The following is a 23989-nucleotide window of genomic DNA, read 5'->3' as shown; positions in this document are numbered from 1 at the left end:
GCCGTTACTTTCCAGAGACGACGACGTGCGGCAGCGCCGTCCTCCTGCCCAGGTCTGCTCAGCAACGGGCGCTGTTGAATTCGGTGGGGGTTTCTTCTCCTAAGAGGAAGCGGCGGCGGGTTAAGACCGCAGGCAGCACGGTAGCGCCGCGCTAAGTGATGGCAAATCCCGTCAGCTTTCGTGGAGCCGACATCGTCAGATGAGCTAAGAGTCTGTGTATGACAGAAAATTTGGCAAGCGCTATACGTCATAGTGCACTGTCAGCCCCAAAATGCTTGCAGGGTTAGCTAGGAAAAACACATGAACAGGTGTCTTTTTGTTTTATTCCTCCACCCTCACCCTTAACTCTCCTCCTGATGGTGACTTTCCAGGTTCAGGGGACGCTTAAGTCTCTGAATGCTAGTTCCTGGGGAGCAAAAGCCCACAAAGGCTATTTGCTTTGTGTGGCAGCTATGGGGTTTTGGAAAGCAACTACTCATGAGTGTAGCCAAGGGGGTTAGGTGCCGCCCCCAAATCAAGTAAATCAATAAAAAATACGAAATAACTGAGGTTCAGCCACACTAACGTAAAGCCTGCCACCCCAACATAAATCTTGGCTATGCCCATGGGACTACTTAGGATTCCCACAGTGGCTATTGCCAGTTACTAGATGAGCCTTTTATGCCAAGGCAGTAGGGTGGTTCTTACTATTAAATTTATATGCCACCCTTCGTCCAAAGATCACGTGTGACTAAGTTCACATTAAGAGCCCTGAATATAGAAATAAGACTATACATAAACATTTTGTCGTTTTATTTTGACTCTAAATCCAAATAGAGATGTGAGTGTGTCAATGTGGTTCTCTTTCTCTTAAAGTTGTACCTTGTCTTTACTTGCTTTTTCTTCTTTGGAGACTCCAAATGATAGGAACCATTTCCCAGCAGCAATCACTTAACAAATGTCCAAAGAGCAGTGTCTGTTGTTCTAGGTTTAATTTATCGATATCTACCCCTCTACTTCTTAACTTGCACTAGTTTAGATAGGTGCCTTTTTCAAACCATGCCTTCAGCTGTCAAAGAACAGCGGTATGAAATAGCAGAGATTAACCTTAATGAAAAGCAATGTGCACTGGTAGTTGGCGTCCATATCTACTACTTCCAATGCTAACACGCACTCGAAAGTAACTTTCATACACCTTGATTTCTATTCCTCACAACTCTATTGGCAGCATTCAAAAAGGTTGTTAAATGAGAAAAGTGTACAATAAGAGCACCCACAGATAGGTGTTTGCGCCTAAGTTCTAGGTTTTTTTATTTAATGTATTTTTTTACTGTTACTAAAATTCAAAAGCAGGTTAAATTAAAAATACATAATAGAACAGCGGAATAAAATATGCAAAAACCAATAAAATCATCATAGGCAGCAGATTTACCCAAACACCTGGGTGAACTACTCTTCAACTGGTACCAAGAGTTGGTGCCACTTGTATTTGAGAAGCAAGTGAATTCAAGGCACTTGTAACAAGAATCCTTTTTTCCGTGTCAGCACATATTGAATTTCAGGCAGATGTGGCACAGTCAAGGCAGCATTCCACATCAATCTTAATGTACAGGCAGGTCTATTTGAAAGCAGACACTCTTGTCAAGTATTCTATTCCTTATTCTATTCTATGTACTACTTCATTGTCAGCCCTACAAAGAGTTTCTTCCTCTACTTGTGTATTCATAAAATTTGCTTAGATTTCTTTTCTGTCTTTTAATATGGACTCCCATATTAGAACGAGTTTTTCCTTGAATGAATAATACAATTGGGAAAGGGCTGGAACTTTCTGGCTCTTCCCAGCCAAATTAAATTTGACAGATCTTTTCTTAGTCCAGGTTATGGAAATAAAGTCTCTTCACATATGTTAACATGGACTATTAAATGAACACTTCATGACCACCTTAAGAAAAACATATTTATTTAACAAAGTTTACTGACAACAAGCCTCACTGAGGTATGTTTCCAAAAAAATTGCTTCAACTTAGCAAAAGTAATCAGTAGGCAAGGTTTATCAATACATTATTTGTTAATACACAAAAACAGTCCAATAAAACTTGTTGCACCGAGTCCATTTACTAAGAACTGACAATGAATCCGTTTTGTCACACAATGTCTAGTTACGTAACAGGGATATATCTAGAATTAAGGAAAATGAGTTTTCATACTGGATGGTCCATATTTGGACTGATGGAAGTTAAATGTGCACTATATGGGAACCCCCTTTAAAAACAAAAAAGTTAAAACTAGCATCTGCTAGATTTAAGTTTCTTATTGATCAAATTATTCCATTTTTGGCAAAAGATTTGAGGAGGGAAATACTTTAAAACATAATATAAAAAATGTGCTTCAGAATTTTTTTAAAGACCCAGCATGAAAAAATAGTTTAGACTTGCATCACTCTGCAGGTATGTGTATCACTTTAACATAGTATTAAAGGCAGTATTACAAAGTATACAAAAATGTACTTTAAATAATATAGGATGTTCTCAACCTAAAGCACATACTATACCCCAAACGTGTTTTTGCATAAGTCATAAGTCGTTCACTTTATCACATGTAAGCTTATGTCAATCTTTTTACAGTACACACTGCAGTTTTTGGAACTTCAGTTGCGTATTAAATCAGGCATGTAAAAAATGGTATAAATTTTGATCTACCCCAATGAGAACAAGGAATTGGAAGGAACAGACATTCTAAACAAACTTATTTCCTGGGTTTTACTTCGGCTACCCTACACTTATTAGACTGCAATTAGGGACAAAACCAATGAATGGAAATTGCCTGGGCAAGTTTAGTTACACTCCAACTATTCCTAACAACACATTTACTTTCTCCTGTAAATGAACAGCTGCCTTCTAGTATGTCTAGGTAGGACTCCTGTAGAGAGGTGCAGTATGTACCCTCATCTGCACAGTAAATATTTTAGGAAGTAGATGCACTAATGAAAAAGCATCATATCCCATGCACATGGTGGACAGGACATAGTGGAAACATACCACAGGTTTGTGGCTTTGCACAGATGGCATTAAGAACATAGAGGAGGGAGTAATTGCCTGTTGCCAGTCACCATTCCAGTTGCGTGAAGGATGCTCATATAAGATATGCCCCTAGTTATCTGAGCCTGCTCAGTACCAGAAGAAGGTGCATAAATAGTTAGAAAGCACAATATGTTTCACTCAGTAACTGGATACCATCCTGTGGGGGACCTGCATTGAAATAATGCAGTATATCTCTTTGCAGAACAGATGTTTCAGCAAAGTTACTCCAACTAATAGGGTTTGTTTCATTCATTTTTGCTACCCGAAAATTTTAATTATTTCAAACTCTGAAAAATGCAGGTTACTAAAAAATAATAATTTCTTGTTGGAATATTTCACAATATACTTAGACAGCAGAGTTTGTGGCAAAACTGCACACATGCATCTTAAGGAAACTTCATGTGTCTTCAATCTAGGGTTGTAGATTCTTGAGTTACTTCCAAAAAAATAAAACTTTGACAAGCAAATCCACCTTATGCACATAGTGGAGATAAAGTGAAGGATTTCATCCAAAAAAATTCTGTAGTACCGACATCTTGACAAGATGAAATTGAAATGCAGAAACATCATAAGTAGCAATCGTGAAATCTTCATGTTTCTAGTGTCTCCTCATTTGCTCCGCAAGTATCAACTACACAGATTAAACAGCTGGTCACTGGGAAAGCACGGACTTTAGAGTTGGCTATCCATTTATCAGTTTCAGTATTATATTCAAGGATGTGCCCCAAACGACCTACACCCTGAAAGCCTGCTAAGACATAAACTATGGAACCCACAGCAGCACATTTTACAGTCACACCTTTCCATGGCATGGGAGAGACCATCTTCCACTCATTCACTTTAATGTCATAATATTCCACATTGTCTAAGCCACCTTTAAAGAGAAGAGAAAACACACGGATAAGTATCAACCATAGTTTCTCAAACTTCCAACATAGTGATCACTTGAGATACAGAATCCCTCCCAAATTGAACTTCCTCTAGTATGGTGAAGTAAAAACAATAGCTGCAAGGATGGTTTGAAAAATTTAGCATCTAAAATTATCTGGGACTTAATAACTGAGGAAAGGAAACAAAAATTCAAGGTTTGAAAACAAGATCTAAGTTATCGCAGGGTGATAATAATTCAAAATTTACAATGCAAGCCTTCTAAATGTCTACTCAGAAGTAACTGCCATTGAATTCAATGGCACTTACTCTGCGGTGCGTAGGTATAGAATTGTTCTCTTAAAAGTCTCAATTTCCACTGCTTTAAGGAGAAATTATTTTAATTTTCTATATAAATGGTATTTAACCCTATGTATAGGACAATCCCACGGACACGGGTGGCACTGTGGGTTAAACCACAGAGCCTAGGACTTGCCGATCAGAGGTCGGCGGTTCGAATCCCCGTGATGGGGTGAGCTCCCGTTGCTCGGTCCCTGCTCCTGCCAACCTAGCAGTTCGAAAGCACGTCAAAGTGCAAGTAGATAAATAGGTACCGCTCTGGTGGGAAGGCAAATGGCGTTTCTGTGCACTGCTCTGGTTCGCCAGAAGCGGCTTAGTCATGCTGGCTACATGACCCGGAAGCTGTACGCCAGCTCCCTCGGCCAATAAAGCGAGATGAGCGCTGCAACCCCACTGTCGGCCACGACTGGACCTAATGGTCAGGGGTCCCTTTACCTTTACCTTTATAGGTCATCCCAGTCATGATGGATATATGCTTTGTAGATGACTTTCATATATAGGAGAGTATGTAAAATTACAGTGTACTGGTAGAGAAGTGTTTATTTTTAAACAATACTCTACATGTGATACCATTAACAGCAAAACTGCAGGTCTGGACAAGTCTGGTCAAACAGCAAACATCTCATATTCACTCTTGTAGTGAGGCATGACTGCAAGACTCCTTCCACTAACCACCCTAAAAAACATGCAAGGACACAGCTCATTCTGCCACTAAGCTGGTGGTCCAACAATCTTCACCAGTCAGTTGACTTGAAACTCACATCCATCCAAAGCTGGCCCATTTTGAGAAGCTGTAGCTGGCACAATTATTTGTACATCTTACCTCTGGCACAGCAGATTTTAATAAAAATTATCAATTACCTAAGCCATTCTGTCCTCCAACGGCAAATATTTTGTCTTTCACAAACACAAGTCCATGATTTTTTCGGGCTTCAAGCATCGGACACAACTCTGTCCACCTGAAAATATTTAAAGCATGTAATTTTAAAAACACGTTCACTCAATTTCATACCATGAGCAGTTCTTTTTCCATCAAGTATGGTAAATACCAAAGTTGCAGAGAAGGGAATTTATAGTTAACTTATGATTTAGTTCCACTATTGCGAAAGCATGCCAGAGGAACTGTCAGTTAAAATGGAGCACAGATCTAAGCTAATTTTGGTTGCTTAAAAGCTCTTGCTCCTTATAAAAATACATTACATAATAAACGGTAGAACAATATTAACAACAAACAAAATTCACAGCATCTGAAATATCTAAAAGGCTTTAAAACCTGATTTAAAAGTTTTAACTGCCCTCCTAATGCAAGCAGTGAAAGAGCCTCACAAATCTGTCAGGGAAGGGCATTCCAGAAGAAGTTGCATTTGTGTAATTGGCCTGTAGATGGTTAAACACACAATAAAATTTATTGAAATCAATACATACGTTTCTGTTGCTGGATCATAAACTTCACAGGAATTCAAGACTCTTCCAGAAACATTGTTTCCTAAACTTCCTCCACATACGTATATGAGACCATTTGCCTCTACCATCCCATGACTGCATCGCTGAGTCAGCATACTGGGCTTTGTGTGCCAACTTTCTGTTCTGGTATCATAGCATTCAAACAAATATAATGCAGAATTTCCTTTAAATAAAGAGACAAGCAAACCAATTTAGAGAATATTTGGAGATTCTATGAATTACATGCAACATTGCAATAAGGTCACTGTTGTAATTTGTCTTCTAGTGCAGCAGTTGAATGCTTCGTATGACACTTCAAGCTGTACGGTTTTAAGGTTATGTTTTCCAAAACAAGGTACGTGATCCTTTTTAAAAAAATAAAATAAAAAATATTTATTGCTTTTAAAAGTTACAAAAAAGTAGAAAAGAGAAAAAACACAAAAAAGAAAAAAAAGAAAGAGAAAAGCAATACAATGTATAAACAATACAAAACCACCCTAAACCCATTAAACTAAACACATGAACAAAGCAAGACAAAAACAATTTAAAAGCATCTCTCCTTTTCCATACTCTATCCTTCATTCCCTTGTTTCCTCGACTTCCTCACACCTCCCTTCTTGTATCCCGCTTCTAGTACTTGTTTCAGCAAATCCTTTCCATCTTTCTCTATTTTCTGTCATCTTAAGAATAACATATTCTTTAACCTTATTTCCCATTAACGGTTGATTACTTATATACACCCAACTTCTTATAGTATTTCTGCTAAATCCATAAAATATCATTCCACCGTTTTTCTGACAGTCATTACTTTGACAAAGTTTCTAAATAAACACTTTAAATTTTCCATTAATCTTCCACTATCTCCTCTCCCTGGCTTCGGATTCTGCCAGTCCTTTCCGTCAGTTCCATATAATCCATCAACCTGGTGCCCTAATATCCGAGGCTCTTAAATCTCTTCCAAGTCCCTTCTGCAGGTCTTCTTCATGTTCTTTGATGCTCAGGAGCAAGTCTCGGGAAAACTCCAGCCTAGCAATACGTTTGTTCCTTCTGGACAGTTCAGCCAAATTTCCAAAGTTAAAAGTAACGTCCATAAAGTGTTTCAGAACGTATTTCAGGATTCCTCCAACTCTAGCGACCCCCAAAACTTCAAACTCCTCCAAGCCCAAGTCTATGTCCCAAAAGTCAGTCAATCCCTGGATAGAGGGTTCTTTCCAACTTTCCTTCTTCAATCCAAGCCGGGATCCTAGCCTCGAAATTTGACTTTTGCTAGATTCACTCATGAAAGACCTCAATTTATAATCCTCAATCTGCTTCTGAGAAATTAAGGATCCCGCTTGTACTACTTTTAATTTCTCATCATCAGCTTTCTCCTTTTTCTCCACCATTTTCACATCATCAGCTTTCTCCTTTTCCTCCACCATTTGTCCAACCAAGATATGTTCCTGTACCCAATCCTGAGTTGTTTCTGTATTAGCACTCACTTTTTGATTCAAATTAATCACATTCTGTTCCAAGTTGTCAATTTTAGAGATCGTGTCATCTGTCTTTTTATGAAGCTGTTCCAGCGCATGATTTATCTTGTATAATACAGTCACAATGGCTTCTGCTATCAACATTTTGAGTGATCCAAGGTCAGACTCTATTTTTCAGAATCTTATCTTGCAGCTGGAGCTCTCCCTAATGCACTCCTGTAACAGTTTAACATGCTCCCTCTAGAGGGAAACAGTCTCCATTTGTATCAATTCTTTCAAACACAACTCAAGCAAGTAACAATAGTTTCAATTTTCGGTTACTTTTTCCTCCATTTTTAAACGCAGAAAAGGACAATGGAGACAGTGCCTTTCTTATTTTAGCTAGCTGTCAAATCCGTTCTGTCAATAAACATTCCCCGAACGTCATCTGGCAGCCCTTTTCCAGGTTCAGAGCAGTGGCAATTTAATTTTAACTCTCTTCTGCAGGCACACTAAATCCAAAACTTCCCCTCTCTTCTCCTGCTTCCAAGAGGGGTTATATATTCTTGTCCGGTAGAAATTTAATCCTTTATCAAAAGCTTTCAAAGACTTTAGCTTGTAACGTCTTTGCTTCAATCTATTTACAAAATGGGAGGTGGACTTCCTGTTTAGAACCTTCCTGCTTTCAGTTCCTAATTAAGAAATTTAATAATCCAATTTTCCGTTCTACTCACGGGTAGTCGTTTAAAATCCAATTGTCCACAGGAAAAAGTCAACGCTCTCCGACAACAGCAATGCGGCTTCACTCCGTGAAAGAAGCGGTCGATTCAAAGCACCGCGCCGTTCACCCCACGTCGCTCTGGATCCCCAAAACAGGGTTTCCCCGCGAGTAGGGGGGGTGCAAATGGTGCCAGCCGAATCCCAGGTTCACAGGCTTCTCCCGTCTGTGATTTCTATGGGTCTCCGCCTTCACCGTGGCGGTCAGACCCTACTTTTCACGGAGCAAATTCCTCCGGATCGGAGGAATTCAGCCATTGCCGGAGGCGCCTCCCCAGAAGTCCCAAGGTACGTGATCCTATATACAAGCAACCTTCCTGTGATACTGATAATCCTTTTAAAAAAAATCTTTTCTATGCCATCTGCATTCAAAATATATACAATTCAGGAAACAGTCTTCCTTTGCAGCAATAGCATAATCCACATGGAACTGCCCATTTGCTGATAACACTACTCGCAGTCCTGCTCTGAATGCCTTGGTATCAGAGATTAAACAGGTGGGTATCTAGTATACTCCTCTCTCAGTGCTGTTGTTCAGACTTTGCAACACCCTTTCCAGAGATGTTGACTTGGCATTCTCTGTTTTATCCTTTCGGCTCCAAGCCAGTTTTTTTCAGGCAAGCACTTAAGGAATCGAAGAGACTGAAGCAGCTCCTGCTTTACTGTTTAGCCGATGTTAAATCTATGAATGTGTTCTGTTGGGTATTTTAGGTTTTGGCTATTCTATTTTTGTTGCTTGAATCTTTGCTACCTGCTCTGGCTTTCTTAGATAGAAAAATGTCACATAACAGAGCACTGGTGTTTTCCTTTTTGAACATGAATAAATACCGAAAAGGTTGGAGACCTTCTCTCACAATCCTCTCAACATGGCAGAAAAGATAGAACCACAGAAGGTAGACACTCACTCTCCCCATAGTGAGCGCAAACTGGCAAAATCATTAGGAAAGGTGGACTGAGCTTCACTTGCTGCAACAGTCCAATAGATCTGTACCAGAGATGTACGTTATTAAAGCAAGTTTGCCTCATAAACTTGGAGAAATGAATTTGCAGGGGAGAACTAGTGGGCATTTAATCTATCCCACACATGTTCATTATCCCCTGCAAATGCTCACTATCTATGATGTCCCAACTGTAGTATTTTCTGAGCCGTCCCACAAAAATACAAGTGGACATAGGGTTGCAGCCTGGGGGTGAGGTAAACCATGAACTCTTGCTATCTGTACCAGTTGTGCTGTAAGTTACAGATAAATGTCAGATATATACAGTACTTTCATTTCTAGATTTAGGTGGCTAAATGAAGCTGACATGACAAATATCCCTTCTAAAAATACACTGTTGTATCCAATACCAGTCATACTAAGACTAGTCCTGTTGAAATTCAGGGGCATGACTAACTTAGGTCCATTAATTTCAAAGAGTGTAGTCAGAGTAGAACTTAGTTGGATACAGTTCACTGATTTTTTTGGTTTTTTGCTCTAAGTTTTAAGGCCCACATTGGATAAGATGGCTTCTGAGTTTTGGCAGTGAGTGCCATTTCTTTTCTAAAGTAAAATTCAATGACAACATTGGGTGCCACACACGACTTCTACTTTACAGACCCACCAGCAGACCCTTCGAGTGTCTTACCTACTTCAGAACCACCAGATGTATATATTTTACCCTCTGCTGCACAAGCTGCAAGGCTATCCCGAGGTGTTGGAGGCCCCAGCTTGGAATACCAGCTGTCTTTCACAACATTGTAACAGTCCATTCGTTTTATAGGAAAAAGTTGGGAGCCGCCCAAAATATAAACCACGTTGTCCCAGAAAACACAAGCTGCATCCCTCCGCTTTTCAAAGGGACACCGGATGTCTGTCCAGCTGTAATCCTGTATGAGAAAAGATAGGTGTTTGGGAGAGAATACTGCGATGTGTAAATTCTTCAGAATTCTGAGACCATTGTTATTTATTTATTTGTCCAATGAAGCTGGTGTGGCATACATGGTTCTTCCCCCTGTCCATTTTACCCTCTAAATTATGTTGCGGGGTACTTTAGGCTGACAGATGGTGACTCTCAAAGTCATAGAAGCTTTATAATGAAGTAAGGACTTCAACTTGCATGCCCCTAGTCTTAGTCCAACACTCTAACCACTAGGCTTTTATAAAAATGGACAGTACCTTGATAATAGTAGTACACCACATTTGTATGTTGGGAAGCAATGTGGAGAAGAGCCTGGAAAGCTGTCTGCTATCTAGCTCCTGGTATTCTCCAAGTGGCCTTTCCCAACCAACTGCCACTACAAGGCTGATTCAGGAACTATTTTGCTCTGACAGGAGTTTTAGTTTTCACAATTCTTTTTCTCCCCTTGTAGCATGTCTTTGCTATTTCACTGCATAGATTTGATTTTAATGTTTTATGCAAACCGCTTTATGATGTCTGCCTGAAAAGTGGTGTACAGTATCTTAAATAAATAAATAAATAAATGTGAGTTTACGGAACGGTGGAAAACTCATTTGCATGTATTACAGTGGGTTTTGAAAAGCCTGGGGCTTAGATCTAATAGGCCACTGTTACTGTCTTTACCACTGTTTTATTATAGGTGGAATCCTGTCTACAGCGGACACACTGCTCAGACAACAACGTAATTATTGAAAACTTCCTTCACACCCGTTTGCAGAGATTAATTATATTAATGTGTTATCTTCACATCTTCCTTACATTTGGGGCATCAACAATAATTAACTGGAGGATAGGGGTGGAGAGGAGGGCAAAAGTAACCAACTGAGAATCTGTTTTCAGAAACTCCTGGCTATTGTAAGTTGGCTTGATTTTAAAATTCCATAGATAAATGGAGTCAAGAAAGAGAACAGAACAATACAAAAAAGTGTTTAGAAGAAAATAGCAGATCTTAAGGAATAGAATCAGATAAAATAGAACCGGGGGAAATTTGTTGTCATGGCAACAAAGAACTCATTCTCCATGCTACAAATGATATATAATGTACCTTCAATTGGTTTACCTGTAATAAACTACTAAATGGTGCTGCAAAAAACACCAGCAGAGTCATCAGTAGGGTTGAAACATGTATACAAACACAGCCAAATTTGAGCAACTGGGATAAATTAATGGAAATTAATGCACATTCCAAAAACCAGATAGTTACAAAAAGCAGCAAAAAGCAGTAAGGTCCTAGCCATATCACAGGCAAAGTACAAGACAACACTACATTCTTTAAAACTGCTTTTTAATTGTAATTTTTTTTTAAAAAAATGTTTTTAACTGTTTTATGGGGTTATTCAGCTATTTATGTTTATATTTTGTTTATGTATTTTGTGTTTTTATATTGTAATTTTATCTTGTGAACCGTGAAACCTGTGGGTATCGGGCTGTATATAAATTTAATTAATAATCATAATAATATTGCCTGAGCCAGCATACCTGTGTATCACCTGTTGTATCAAAAACCTCAGGTATAAATAAGATGATCATCTAAACAAGATTCTGTTTACCTGCACTATCTCAATGGGATGTTTATTCATGTGCTTTTCTCAATCTGGGTGCAATTAGTCACATGAAAATATATTTTAAAACAACTGATAGAGCATTTATCTGCCAATATGTTGAATTGCAGTGAGTAGGAAAAAACTGACATTTTAAAATATAGTCAATAATCATTATAGCTTTCTAGTCCAGCAGCATCTTGCACTAGCAGAGGCTGACAGAACATCTTCAAAAGATAGCAAGCATAAGATGACAATTCAGTAACTCCCACCCCAATAGACATTGCTGAGGCACCACAGCAAGGATTCTGAAAGCCATGAAACAAGTAACTAGTGCTCACTTTTAGGTTGTTCAAATAAGAGGGGCCTTCACTCCCACAAAGCATCCTTCTGACAGACTACTCCATTTGCTGAAATGATCACAAGAGGGGGATTTATTGGGCTTGGAGGACATACTTCCTCTCAGACCAGTTTTCCCCATTTCCCCATGTGAGTTTTCACAAGATTCAAATTTGTTACTTTAATAATGATCAACTATTTGGGGATTTTAATTTATAAACGACTATACAAAATAGAAATCTATTTCTAGCAACAATGAAAGCCCATACGTAAGTGTAAGAAACATTAAAGTTGCCATAGAAACCTCAAAAACCCCAAAATAGCTCTGCACTACAGAAAGTTCCCTGTATCATCTTGCTATCCCTTATTACATTGTTCCTTACAACCCGTCCTCCCACAATTTAACAACAAAAACGCTTGTTTTGTGAAATCTCACAAGTGCAAGAACAAACTAATTTTATATCTATTCTCATATCTATATCTGTAGTGATGAAACTGGTTATATAATGAAAGAGATGATGAATTTTTCGGCTACACACTATCTGTTGAAATTCTGAAAGATCAGAGCTACCTTTGGATTAAAATACCGACATGACTGCGGCTGTGAGCCACCAAACAAGGCAATGCGGTAATCGTGCTTTTTTCTTCGCGGGCGAGTGCCATCCACCAACTCTTCTCTGTCTTCTGGAGAAAGCAGATGGTATCTCATGCCACCTAAACCAGAAGGTATACACAATGATTCTATGTAATTCTAAGAGAAATCTCTGTTTTCAAAGCAAGGATAGACAAAAATTAAAGAGGAGGGAAAAAATAAAAGTCTGTTTTTAACCATTTTTCAAAAATCACATGCAACCTCTGAAATACAAAAAGGCTGCCACAAAAAAAATGATGAAGTGTCTTTAAAACATGTTTCTATATTCACTGATATGTATAAAGTAACTGTACAGTGAGACAAACTGATTACCATGGAATAAACCTCTCGGAATATTATGCCACTGAGTATGTCATCAAATACACTGGGAAGAAACATCAACATCCAATATGTTTTAAATAATCAAAGCTTAGTATCTATAAAATATTTCTCACTACACCTAAACAAGAACACAGCTTAAAGGTTTTATCCAATCTTTCCTTCTTTTTCTTTGTTTTTACTTAGCATATACTTGAGAAGCAGCCCGGATCTGCATTGAAGACACAGATGGTGGTGCGTAGGTTTACTGTTCTTCAACAGCTGAGAGAAATGTCATTACTCAGGCTATTTTTGTATAGATATTAATGTTCTTACCAATTATATCTGAAGCCTAAGAAATCTGAAACATACGAGCTGGTTTTAAAGGCATAATGATCCTTCCAATAACTATTTTTTTCAGGTATTAAGGTGGCCTTTGGTAATGAATACTCTGGTATCTTCTATTTTGCATCTTAAAGTGAGGCCCAGTTTATTGAAATAAGTTACTTTAGCGAAGAGCAGGGTGGGATGATTTGGTGGGGGTGTTTTCCTGGGGTTAGGTGAAAGGTGGATGGATGCTGGCTAGCCACCAACCCATGGCTGCAGTAATCAACAGAAGGAAAGGGGGAAGGAAGATGCTGATTATACTTGTCTATGTACAGGATTCCCAGGATCATTGCTGCCATCCCCCCACTCATCCAAATAGGACATGCGGATCACAGAAAAATCCTAGAGCACTTTCTTCATCTTCACTCCAGCTGCAACAAAAAGTGCACAAGGGCACAAAGACAAACAAACTTGAACTTGTAGCCGAGGGAATTCTACAACCAAGGTGCCAACACAGAGAAGGCCTTCAACTATTATTAAGTGGTGGGGAAAACTGGAGTCAGATCTTGGGAAATCTAAATTAATATAATGGGGAAGATGCAGTCCTCCAGATTCCCTGGTCCCAGACCATTTAGGGTTTAAAGGGCAAACAAAAGAATTCAATTACGCTCAAAAGCAAACTGAAAAATAGGTGAAGCCCTTTAAACACTGGAGGACTATGTTCACCGTAGTTGTTGGCATCTATCTCAGGAGACAATGGAGGAGTGTGCCCTTAGGGGTGAAGTCAAACTGTTGGAGAGATACGATGTCTGCTGTGGCTGTAAGAGACTGATGCAGGAGAGACATGTTTTGTTGCTGACTGGTTGTGCTGACGTGACTGTCTCTAGGTACTTGGTCATCTCCAAGGGATTTCCACGCTGTGGGATTGATATTGCCATCATTCATGTCATTCTTGTAACACAGAGTTGGTCTGCCAATGGGCCTGGTGTCTGAAGCCAGCTCCCTGTAGAGCACGATGGCATGGATCCTGCCATCTTCCATTCTGTGGACATGACCAAGCCACTGAAGACTTTGAGACAGGAGTGCAGGGAATGTAGGCTTGGGAGAGCACATCCTTTTTTGAGATTCTGTCCTGTCATGTGATGCCCAAAATCTTTCTGATATAGCAAATGTGGAAGGCTTCTGGTGATTGCATGTTGCTCACGATGCACTTCCATAAAGCAGTGTGCTCAACATGCAAGCTGGGCTGCCTGCTTCAATGGGTGCTTGGAGCCCAGAGTATCACTCGACAAGCACCAGGAAAACTACTGCACCAGCAGAACTACTGTTATACAAATCAATGGTGCAATTGCACTCAGAAAAGGGCAACCGTGATCAAGGGGATAGAGCAACTCCCCTGGGAGGAGAGGTTGCAGCATTGGGGCCTCTAGTTTAGAGAGAAAGCAAGTAAGAGGTGACATAGAAGTGTAGAAGATGAACCATGGTATGGGGAAAGTGGATACAAATAAGTCCCCCCCCCCATCTCATAACACAAACTCATGGACAACCAATGAAGCTAAATACTGAGGATTCAGGACAGACAGTAGTAGTTCTTTACACAGTACACTGTTATGCTATGGACTTCACTCCCACAGGAAGCAGTGATGGTGACCAATTTGGATGGCTTTAAACTATGGTTGTTTATGGAGGATAAGGCTATCACTAACCACAAAGGCTATGCTCTGCCTCCACAATTGGAGGCAGTATGCTACTAGTTGCTGGAAACTGCAGGAGGGGACACTGCTCTTGCTGTTAGGCTTCCCATAGGCATCTGGTTGGCCACTGTGAGAACAGGATGCTTGACTAGATGGGCAACTGGTCTGATCCAGCAGGCTCTTATAATTTTATGAAACTCTGAAGTGACCCATAATTGCTTGAAGCTGTCCCATAACAAGGTGTTTCCTTATTTTGGTATCCACTGTTCAAGGCTGTGACACACAAATGAGATTTTTGAAGTTGGGAGACTCAGGACCATGAAGCTCACATAGTCTGCAATTTATTAGACATAGTTCTAACTGCAGGAAATAGAATGCCGATATTAAGGGCTACTAGTCAGCTTTGATTCAGCTTCCTGGCACAGAGAGAACAGGGTTAATCCTACCTTTCTTTTGTATTTACATGTTAAAATGCATTTAAATGGAATAAGCAGTTCTTAAAGAAAAACTTTACAGAGAGTTGAGACAACATGGAAGATAAACTTACTGATAACCATTTTGAGGCACTCAGGGTTGTCCTGGATAAGTGGCTCAGCTTGTACTGTTTTACTGAGGAAATTTTTTGAAATTAAAGGAAACCTGACTTTAGCAAGAATGTCAACCATGTAAGGCTGACGGTTTGGCTCGTCATACTTCAGCCACCTGACGGCAGCATCATAAACCTAGAAATAAGAAAGAAAAATACATCTGTGTACTTACAGTAGCAGCCATCTATAGAACCAGGAAATTGATAGCTCAGCTGTTACAAAAAGGAAGTCTAATTTAGGATCTTCAAAGGGCTTTTAAAAATAATTACTTGCTATACCTTATATTGCCAGTTAGATGGGTTTAAGTCCCTCATTCAGGAATGGCTAAGAAGAAATCCCAAATTTAAAAGCTGCTTCTGATCTCCTGAGATAAAAAAATTCAGAGCCATGACTATTCAGAGTTGTGAAACTACAAGCAACAGCTGAACTAAGATAGACCAAGTTATTTTATGATAATTATTACAAAGTGAACATGCATGTGTAAATTGGAGTGAAATAACTCACAGGGCTGCCACTTACCTGGAAAATAAAATTTTACTTCTAACATATTTCAGCCACTGAAACAATTTTTATGTCCCCCCACACTAAATGGGATCCACCACACTGAAAGGATCTAACTTTGTTTCAGTGAAAGTTTACACTTTCTTGAAGCAATTAGATAATGTGGAAAAATCCCAGATATAGTAGTAGCTATGCTAATACCTTTTGGTCCTTCATAGTAACTACTCTCAATGTTTTTAGAAAGAGTCGCTTCAACTGTCAAACATTACACCATGATATACAAGAACGAGACAGAAAACCAACTACAAAACTGAGAAAACACCACAAATAGCAAAAAGGAGGAAAAAATACCAGATGCCAGAAAGTCTCAATCTGTTTTGGAACAAATTTTTCCTTGAGGAGACTTTTTAAACCGCATTTCTCATAAAAAATATAGGATACTATAGTGACTCCTACTTCAAGCACCTGATGTTCCAGCCTTTTTTCCTGCCAAAAATTAATCAAATACTGATCCTTTAGTTTTGATGCAGTTAAGCACTCCTATATTTGAGGCCCTTCTGTTTTTCACATTACAACTCCCCATGCCACTTTGAAGGCTGCTCCATTAAGTCATTGGACTTCATGGGGAGATGAGACCTGAAAAGCTGGAGAATCTGGTTGGAAACTCATACAGGTACTAAAAGTTCTGCCAGCAATTATTTGCATTCCACTTTTTACAGGAAATGTTTCCACACAGATTGCATATTTACAGCAAGATAGCTAAAAAAAAGCCTTATTTCAGATGCAAGACTAAAATAGCTATGAAACTGGACCCTCACCTGATCTTCTGCTCTTACAGTTAGCGTGTCTTGATTCAGGAGATGTGTTACACGTTTAACATCTAGCTGCAGAAACTCATCTGTCTTGTAAACCTCTGTGAAATGCTGGTGGATAAAGTCATCTGCAGTAGCCTTGAGCTCAGGGCAGTCAAGACACTCTGCTAACACACTTATACCTAGTGCAAGATAGTAAAAGATTATGAAAAGATGTTTAAAATTCATGAAAAAGCATATTGGTTGGAATTAAACTTTGTGCTCTTACGAATGTTACATCTGCACAAGCATTGCAGCTTGATAGATGGAACACTCACTCTTGCCCCCACCCTTTTGCTGTTCTGGGGGTTATCCCAATTCCCTCCAGCCAGTTTCTGGGCAGGCGTGGGAGAAGTAGAGGGGGGAAGCCCCCTTGCGCAGAGTTTCTGTTGACAGAGCAGAATGCTGCCCATTTCTTTTTTATGTGAAATACCATGTTATTAATAATTTAATATAAGTTTTTTCTCTTCAGTGGCAAAAATAATGACCCAAATAGTTATCTTGAGAAGTAACATAATTGATGAAATCTATGAATTTGTCATGCTCTAAGTACTAGAGAGACAATGATGTCATGTTAGCAACTTGGAAGAAAGACTTTAACAGTAGTCACATTCTATAGAAGACAATAGTTCAGTCTGGCTTATCTGAAAGCTAATCAGAGGTGGCAGGCACTGTAGCAGTACTATACACATGACAAATACATTTTCAAATCATAAAACTTGTTTTCCAGTAGAATACATGAAATGTATCATTAGCAAGACTGTCCTAAAAATGAAATAATCAAGGACCCAAAGTGCCAATTTTGAAATATATCAAGAGTTCTTAGAAACAATATAGAGAGTGCCATCTTACCAAGACAATTTGAAGCATCAACTTGCTCTTTTAAGAAGTCCACACACATTTTTTTCACAGGTTCAATTTGATATTGATTTGCAGCATCTAACAATGACTGGACATTGTTGCTGTTTACGGAAATTCTGAAAAAAGTAGCAACATTACTATGACCAAAACATTTTCAACAAGAACTGGGAACATGACAACACACATAGCTAGATTAAATTAGGATTTTCAACCACTAGAACAGCAACACAGTATGTTACAGGCAGATACAGTACTACCTGTTGAACAAATGATTAAAATAGCATTAATTCACTTAACAGCTTTTCTGGGCTTCACATGAAGCTATCTGATGGGCAGATATTAAGAGTTATAAATAAACCTACCTTGCAGTATAAGCAAACTCCACAAGCTGCTCAATAATATCTGGCTCTGCATCTTTTAACTCCACTTCATAAGACTTTGATTCAATCATATTTGCTGCAATTAGATACATAACATCATCATCTAACCTGAACAACAATTCCATCCCTGCACCCACATCTCAAAGGACCTGCTGCTCTAATTTAAGGGGGGGGGACAGTTGCAATGGAAGTTGTTAAGCGAACTTCAAGACAATCGCAGAGATCAGTTACAAAATGAGCAACAGAACCTAGAATTGACCAAGCTGGTATCTAGATTTAAATGTATTAACAACTGTTTTCCTAATTCCGCATTACTTATAGAAATCTTATTTACAGAAAAACAAGTACACTAAGAATAGGTGTATCAAGAACTTCTGGTCTCACAAAACTACATCCCAGTCTTACATACATTTCAACCCAGCACAAGGTAGGAATGGGAACCTGTGGCCTTCCTGTTGGACAACTCCCATCATCCCTCACTATTGGCTGTGCCAGCTGAGGCTGATGGGAGACAGTCCAAGAATATCTGGAGGACTACAGGTTTCCCTATCCTTGATGTAAAAATTAAAAAAGAAAAAACATACTAATCCTAGTCACACTTCAGTGCACTGCACTTAAGTTAGTACCATGGTATTCTCAAATTGCAGACAAAGCTGCAGAACTCTACCTCTACAGGAAAATTCTCCAAAACATTTAATTAGAAAAGATGAATTAGTGTGGTATGAATGAGTTCTGACCTTAGAAACATCTGCACCTAAAGTTAGATAAAAAGAGGACACCTTCTTTTCCTCTAGAGCCCATTTTTAAAGACATTTAAATATTAAGCTTGGAGGTCGCAAATATGCCAGTCTCTCTGAAACAGGTGTATTTTTGGCAAGTCTTATTATATACTGACTGCATGTGAGAGAGAGTTTTAGGAAGACAAGTGGAAAATCAGTGGCTTCACTGGTTCACATGTAAGACATGGTAAGTCAGTGTGTGGCTTACTGTGACCACACATACATACTGGCTCCCACCGAGACCACGGATGCTTTACTCCTCCCTAGACATTTTAGGTCAGTGCGGTGGCAGTTAAGCCATGTTTTTGCTAAGTGTGTTGTCTGAATCTGGGGCTGTTGTTAACACCTGTCCTCAAGCATCATCTGTGGCCAAAGCTTGTCCTTTGGCTACAAGTCATGATTGAGGAGAGACCTGAACTATGATCCAGTGGTTGGATGACACACTAAGCCAAATCTTGGTTTGGCTTAGCTGCTGTACCAACCTAAAAAGCCTAGGAAGAAGCAAAGTGGTTGCAATCGTCTTCTTGGGAGACAGTATATTCATGCTAAGCCATGGTTTGGCTTAAAGTTGTTCTCCTGCATGGTGCTACTAAACTGCACTTAGGCTGACAGTTGGTCCAGCAACAGAGATGAAAGACAAGGAAGAAATATCACTGTAAAGATAACTGGACAAGATTCAAGAGTTTCTACTTATATGTTATTAAACCAAATCTCCCTTTCTTTGCAGGACCGCAATGTTATCAACTCAGTACATAAGCTTGTTGCCAAATGGTACCTTGAGTCTACTGCAGGTTGCTGTTACCACAATGGAATGTCTTATCTGCCAGGGGGTTGGACTAAATGACCCTCGAGGTCCCTTCCAACACTACAATTCTATGATTTCAACTAACTGCTTGGCTGTAGCTTGCTCTTACAACAATCCACTTGTCCCAGTATGCAAGAAAGAGAAACACACACAGTGGAAATTGTATTAATTATGGACTAAGGCAGAGGTTTTTTAATTGCGGTCGCCAACCTGGAGCCCAGAAATCTCCACATAGTCGCAACTGAACCTGTGCCAGTAGCAAAATGCTCCTGGCTAATTTTGAACACTGCTGGTCAGTAGATGATGATGATGATTTAAACCAGTAGAAGTTGAGTAGCTGAAGACTTACTGGTAAACATCAAGTTAAAGAAGTGACTTGCTGAAGCAAGTACAACACGATGAGCTGGGATCTTCCTTTCCTGGACCATGAGAATGACATCACAGAGTGTTTTCTAGCACAAAAAAGTCAAAATGATGACAAAACATGTAATATTTCATAATTTCAGAGAAATGTGTATAAAGTCTTATTTTTTTGCTAAACCTACAGAAATGTACAACAAACACTATTGAAGACAAAATCACCATTTTTCAAAGGAGCTCAAGGCAATGTATGTGCTTCTTCTTATCCTCATTTAATCCTCATAACAACCCTGTGAAGTAGGTTAGGCTGAGAGGCAATGACTGGCCCAAGTTCATCCATTGAGCTTCATAGCGGCAGGAATTCAAACTCTGGTCTTGTAACTGAATTACATTTACAATATGAACAATTACAATTTTGCTGCTCTTCAGCTCCAAGTATGTGAGATTTTTGCATACAGTTTGGCAAACCCTACATTGTAAACCTATGCCTATCTACTCAGAAATAATTCTTAGTTAGTTTAATAGGGCTTACTTCCAGGTAAGCATGTAGAAGATTGCAGGCTTAATACTGTAGCCAGCAACACATACTTAAAATAGCACTCATTGTCCCAAATGCTTATGGGAGGTCTAAATAGAAACAACTTGAACATTTGCTTCTTTATTGTCATTTCCACAATAGACCAAAATAGCAGAGTGACTAATGTGTTAGTTAAGTAGCTTTTAAATGAGACCAGGTTCCTAAAAAGTACTCTCTGCGTATACTTTAATGGATGCTCTCATTATTCTGTCATCATTTAAAAGCTGCTGAACTAATTTCTAAAGGTAGAAAAAGAAAGACATTGACAATTATTTTTCTCTGTTGTGGAAATGACAATGAAGGAAACTTAATATTTTCCAGTTGTCTCCATTTAGACCTCCAACTATTTGGGAGAAAGACTACCATTTAAGTGTTTATATTTGCTAGAATATTAGCCAATGTGTGTAGCATTTTTAACTTGAAATATAGATAAGCACCTCAAGGCAACTGAACAAGAGCAAAGCTGTTACTGAGCTAAAATATGTAATAGATCTTAAAATTGGTACAGTGGCAGTTCTAGCAAGTAATGACAATACAAATCACCACTAAAGCAGATTATGAAGAAAATTGGTTGCATTCAACTCAGTGTAGACCCATTGAAATTAATGTCCATTACTTAGGATTAATTGTAATAGGTCTACTCTGAGCAAAAGGTGAATACAAGCCACAGGTTAGCAAGGCAAATATTAAGCCTCATAGATCAGTAGACTGGTACTACCCAAACACATCTGTTAAGTACACGATTGAACTAGCAGTTTTCACCCCAGTTTCATAGTCATACACTAGTCATCTTCACTCAGCACACGACTAACTTGTACCTTCTGGAAGGGGGCTGATGGTGAAGGTGTTACCTCCAACCACTATTTCCACTACAGCTTGCCAACATTTGTAACGCTCCAACCCCTACAGCCTGTTAACAGTTGTTCTGGTAATAGCTTTCCTGCAAAAAAAGATAGCTATTAACTCCTATGCCAGGCACAGGCAAACTAGGCCCTCCAGATGTTTTGGGACTACAACTCCCATCATCCCTGACCACTGGTCCTGTTAGCTAGGGATGATGGGAGCTATAGTCCCAAAACATCTGGAGGGCCGAGTTTTCCTACGCCTGTCCTATGCTGTTGTGATCACCTTTCTGTATCTCTAGAATACTATCCACTTGGGTGACATATGCTAGAGATAAAGGAAGATGAATCTGAATTAAGTTTACACATTTGCCAGGGTAACAGAAGTTGGGAATATTCTCATTTTTCCCCAGTGCATCCTTGTGGGTGGAACAACAAAGAGTTACACCAGATAAATGAGCAAATAATGCAACCAGGTGGTCTTGGCTTCACATCAACTGCTCTGTGTACCAGAGATCCATTGCAGCATGGTAGTGCCCAAATATAAGGGACTGCACTACAAATCCCGATGCTGCTCTCAAATCTCGCCTCTAACAAGAACTCATCAGGTAGTCAAGTTACAAGAAAGGAGATTCCTTCTAAACACACAGAAAAACTTTCCTGACAGCAAGATCTGTCAGTGAAAGCCTCTGTCGGGAGTTTGTGGGCTCTCCTTGGAGAGGTTGGATGCCCATCTGTCACAGACGCTTAGCTGAGATTCCAGCATTGCAGGGGGTGGGAGTAGATGATCCTTGGGGTCCCTTCCAACTCTACAATTCTGATTCTTAGGCAAGGCGTCATCTGTGAGCCTCGTCAGCCTTCCTCCACCTCTGCAATATGGGAGTCCTGACTGGCCTACTTTACAGGACTGTTGCAAACAGCAACAAAACAATGCCAAGCACTTTGTGTTAGCTGTGTCCCCCCTGCCCTGGGTTTCTTCTCCTACAACTCCTCCGGGCTCACAAATGCCCGGGTGCCAGGCTCGTGGTCAACACCATGGGGGGGGGGGGAGAGAGAGAGATAGAAACATGTTCCTATTGGACCCCAGAGGTCAAAGAGCCCTAGGAGGCCGGTCACCCCACACCCCGCCTTACTTGCTTCCTCATGGTGTTCATGACCCCCATGAAGCTGGCCAGCAATTTGGCTTCTTCCCGGGCGGCGAGTTTCTTCTCCGTCTTCTTCTTGTTGCTCTTCTCCGACGCCGAGGCCGCCATGCTCCCTTCCCCTTCCCTCGCCTCCCTCTCGCCGGCGACGAACCGAAGGCTTCCCCAACCGACGCCCGGTCATAAACGGCAGTCAGCCAGGCTCCAACGGCCAACGCGAAGCGGCAGCCCCGGCCTCGCTCTGCGAAAAAAAAGGGTCTCCCTCCGCCCAGCAGTTGCAGGCCCTCTTCCTACACCCCCAAATATAGGCTCCCCTGGCCAATCAGGAGGCAGCTCGCGGACTCGCTGTCCGCCAACACAAGTCCGCCCCTTCTCGGGAGCCGGCGAAGAATCAGCGGGTGGGAGAGGTAAACAAAGAAGGAGCCGGCGCGCCGTGACGTCACGCCGAAGCGCACGACCTGCCCGAGACAATGAGAGCGGGGGACGTGAGGAGGTGGAGAGTTGTGGGTAGGCGCCAGGTGCGCATGTGTGGATGTGGGCAGGTTGGTCCCTGAAGTGTGTCAGAGGAGCACGAGTCTTCCCGAGAAGGGAGGGTCGCTCAGTCGCCCAGTATAGAAACACTCAGGATTGTAGAGCTACGCCTCTTTCTTAAAGGAGGTGGCTCGGCAGAACACAGGAAAAGCATTGGCCCGTCTATGGTGTGCGCTGCCTGCCGGAGGCTCCGCTCCGTTGTCCCCGTGGATGGTGCTGTGGGTTAAACCACAGAGCCTAGGACTTGCAGATCAGAAGGTCGGCAGTTCGAATCCCCGTGACGGGGTGAGCTCCCGTTGCTCGGTCCCAGCTCCTGCCAACCTAGCAGTTCAAAAGCACGTCAAAGTGCAAGTAGATCAATAGGTACCGGTCCGGCGGGAAGGTAAACGACGTTTCCATGCGCTGCTCTGGTTCGCCAGAAGCTGCTTAGTCATGCTGGCCACAGGACCCGGAAGCTGTATGCCGGCTCCCTTGGCCAATAAAGCGAGATGAGCGACGCAACCCCAGAGTCGGCCACGACTGGACCTAATGGTCAGGGGTCCCTTTACCTTTACCTTTACGTTAGATGGGAATGGCAGGGGTTGAAACCAGGACCATCTTCTTCGGCATGAGAAGTGCGTGCAGATCATCTGAACGCATACAGTGATCCAGATGTGGAGGAGGAGGAAGGGCAACATGCATCCCCAATAGGGGCTGAGCTGGGAGCAGAGGTTTAAAACTCCAACCACCCCAGCACCCTACTTTTCTTCTTGGAGGGAGCGGGTGGCACTGTGGTCTAAACCACTGAGCCCCTTGGGCTTGCCGATCAGATGGTCGGCAGTTTGAATCCACTTGACGGTGGTGAGCTCCTGTTGCTCTGTCCCAGCTCCTGCCAACCTAGCAGTTTGAAAGCATGCCAGTGCAAGTAGATAAATAGGAACCGCTGTGGCGGGAAGGTAAACGGCGTTTCCGTGTGCTCTGGCTTCCGTCACGGTGTTCCGTTTCGCCAGAAGCGGTTTAGTCATGCTGGCCACATGATCCGGAAAGCT

At 40.8% G+C, this 23989-nt stretch overlaps 1 protein-coding gene and 1 long non-coding RNA gene across 4 annotated transcripts; one reads left to right on the top strand and one right to left on the bottom strand.

Moving 5' to 3' along the window:
* Positions 1–2: 2 nt before the first annotated feature.
* LOC308459538 lies at positions 3–19636 on the top strand. Of its 3 annotated transcripts, XR_013978090.1 has the most exons (7): positions 3–52; positions 6016–6084; positions 10536–10577; positions 12263–12501; positions 12932–12979; positions 13387–13556; positions 19432–19636. It is a non-coding gene; the product is annotated as an uncharacterized lncRNA (long non-coding RNA). The 3 variants fall into 3 exon arrangements; XR_013978091.1 differs by lacking the exon at positions 19432–19636 and having other exon boundaries at positions 13387–15393; XR_013978092.1 differs by lacking the exons at positions 12263–12501; positions 12932–12979; positions 13387–13556; positions 19432–19636 and having other exon boundaries at positions 10536–11533.
* On the bottom strand, positions 1923–23135 carry KLHL7 (kelch like family member 7). The gene is made up of 11 exons (XM_080974799.1): positions 22422–23135; positions 19859–19961; positions 17908–18001; positions 17537–17661; positions 16652–16827; positions 15293–15467; positions 12347–12489; positions 9584–9824; positions 5712–5913; positions 5148–5245; positions 1923–3933 (listed from the first exon to the last, which is right to left on the bottom strand). Exons 1-11 carry the CDS (start codon positions 22539–22541, stop codon positions 3650–3652), a joined length of 1761 nt encoding a protein of 586 aa, XP_080830925.1. The 5' UTR covers positions 22542–23135; the 3' UTR covers positions 1923–3649.
* Positions 23136–23989: the final 854 nt, after the last annotated feature.

The sequence above is a fragment of the Podarcis pityusensis genome (assembly GCF_964106645.2).
Source record: "Podarcis pityusensis genome assembly, chromosome: 12".
Lineage (NCBI taxonomy): Eukaryota > Metazoa > Chordata > Lepidosauria > Squamata > Lacertidae > Podarcis > Podarcis pityusensis.
The sequence above is the reverse complement of the archived record's forward strand: the minus strand, read 5'-3'. Positions and strand labels throughout refer to the sequence as shown.